The sequence below is a fragment of the Magnolia sinica genome, chromosome 2, assembly GCF_029962835.1.
Source record: "Magnolia sinica isolate HGM2019 chromosome 2, MsV1, whole genome shotgun sequence".
In the NCBI taxonomy this organism is placed as follows: domain Eukaryota; kingdom Viridiplantae; phylum Streptophyta; class Magnoliopsida; order Magnoliales; family Magnoliaceae; genus Magnolia; species Magnolia sinica.
The window spans coordinates 41,106,697-41,109,109 of record NC_080574.1 but is presented as its reverse complement, the minus strand read 5'-3'; the positions used below and the strand labels follow the sequence as shown (position 1 = coordinate 41,109,109).

At 48.7% G+C, this 2,413-nt stretch overlaps 1 protein-coding gene across 1 annotated transcript; it reads left to right on the top strand.

Moving 5' to 3' along the window:
- The first annotated feature begins 1,496 nt into the window (after positions 1 to 1,496).
- Positions 1,497 to 2,162, top strand: LOC131225049 (uncharacterized). Its single transcript, XM_058220477.1, has one exon. The coding sequence runs from the start codon at positions 1,497 to 1,499 to the stop codon at positions 2,160 to 2,162; it is 666 nt and encodes a 221-aa protein (XP_058076460.1).
- Positions 2,163 to 2,413: the final 251 nt, after the last annotated feature.

Genomic DNA, 2,413 nt, shown 5'->3' with positions numbered 1-2,413 from the left:
CCCTATGATATGATTGGTTCACTATAAAACCTCTGAGGGTATAAACAACCATAGAAAACATTCACCAAATTTAAATTTGAACCATCATCATTGTTATGGGGAAATTCGTACGAAGACAATCGGGGTCAGCCAAGGTTACATGAATCCGATAGCAAGGCCTCGAAAGGAGGATACGACGTTAAGGACCAATTCCCAAGTCAGGGCTCGGAACCAGAATCCTGATCAGCTGATCCGAATGCTTGTCCTTGTCTGAAGGGGAGTGGCCGAGCTGTGTCCTGATCTTCATCCTTAGCTTTGGTAGATGAACTCCAACCCCAATGACTTATCAACAAACTCCGACTATTAGTACTCAACTTCATGTCTGTACGATCCGAGGCCGAATCAGAATACAGATACCTCGTATGTTGAGGCCGAGGCCGAGTCTAGGCAGAGACACGTCATGTGCCGAGGCCATGGCTAAGCCCGTGATGATACTCGCCACGATGAGCCCAGATATCGATCTGGATGCGAATGTGACCGACGATCTTGCCCGGAGATACGCGCCATTAAGATATGATTGCAATATCAGCCGGATTGAGTAAATCGTGCCGAGATTAATGGACGCAATCCTCTCTACCGACAAGTATAAATGCCAGAGGACCCTATTGCCACAGGTACGCAAGATCTAGCACCCTCTCCCTACATACGACTTAGACCCCGATTCCCTAGCCTAACTTAGGCATCGGAGGGTTCTTTGTCTTAACTAGAGTCTCCTTTGCTTAACCTTTTGCACAGGGCCAGGGTTTGTCGAAGGTCCACAACATTAAGTGGTGGGTGATCCGGATTTTGACATCAACATTTTTTAATGCCATCTGTGGGAAACACAAACGAAAAGCTAGTAGGATTCACCGAAAATGGCGAGAGGAAAGAAAAAGGCGATAGTAGTGGAACCCGAACCCAGTGGGCAACACCAGTCTTCTTCGTTACTGTATACCGAGTCGGCTCCAATAGGACCGTCCCAACGAACTAGGAGCCGAGGAGGAAAATACAAGGCGTTGCAAAATGAAGTCTAGATACTGAAAGACAAAATCAGCCGAATGAAGGCGCAGTAGAATCAGCAGCCGCCATTAAACCTAATGGAAGCCACCCCAATGCCCGAAGCACGACAGCAACCGGTCAACTCCTGGGCCAGCGGATCCCAAGAACAGTCCGCACGAGATCCCGACCGTGCTCACGACACAGTGCCCCAAGAGCAATCCACACGAATCCCAGAACCCGCTCTGGACATGGAACAGTTTTATGTATCCGCCACTTTGGCTCTAGCACCTACCGACCTCCGTCATCGGCTAGAGAGGAGCAGGCGCGGCAAGACAACTGACATGATGGATGCCTTCCAGGAGACAATAGCTAAGAATCAGAATACTTTGGAAGCACAGCTTAAGGAGCTCCGAGACCACTTTAAGGCATTTCAGAAGGACTAGCGCTCTGCGTCTGTCCCAACTGCAATCCAGACGATGATGGAAGAGACCGAGCCTCCTTTCGCCTCAGCAATCATGGACGAGGTGATGCCGTCAAGGTTCAGGATGCCCCCTATCATCCAATTCTCCAGATTCGGAGACCCCTCAGAGCACGTGGAATTATACCGATCGTGGATGCAAATCCAGTCGGCTACGGATGCCATGATGTGCCGAGCCTTTTCGATAACTCTCTCCGGGTCTGCTCGGAGTTGGTATCAACAACTTAAACCGAAATCGATTAGCTCCTTCGCGAAGCTTAGCAGATTGTTCCTTACCCAGTTTATCACTGGTAAGAAGAGTCGGAAGCTGACTACTCATCTGTTCACCCTCAAACAGGGGAACAAAGAACCACTAAAGAATTATATTGTCCGCTTCAACAAGCAAGCATTATTAGTGGAAGATTACGACAACAAGATGGCGCTCTCAGCCATGTTCAGCGGCCTCAAAGAAGGGAAGTTCACCTTCTCAATTGGGAAAAATCCACCGACTACCCCGGCCGAGCTCATTAGCAGGGCTCAGAAGTATACCAATGCTGAGGAATTCTCCAACTCCTGCAGGAACATCCAAGCTACTAAAACGTCATCAAAAGAAAAAAGGCAAAGGAACGAAGAACCTCGGTCGTCCAGCAAAAAGCCTGACGACCGGGCTCCTCGCGATCTCAGCTAAGCCAAAGACCCAAGGGCAAATTCCATTCTTACACCCTCCCTCAACACCTCCGCGGAATAGATATTGTTAGATATCAAGGGTCAGAGACTCATAAACTGGCCTGTCTGCATGAAAACTGACACAGAGAATCGAGATAAGCGCAAATATTACCGATTCCACCATGATCATGGTCACAATACGAGCGACTGTGTAGACCTCAAAGACGAGATCGAGACCCTTATCTGCAAGAGTTACTTGCGTCGATATGCTAA

Coding starts and splice junctions, on each gene's coding strand:
- LOC131225049 (XM_058220477.1), top strand. CDS start 1,497: ATGGAAGAGACCGAGCCTCCTTTCGCCTCAGCAATCATGGACGAGGTG.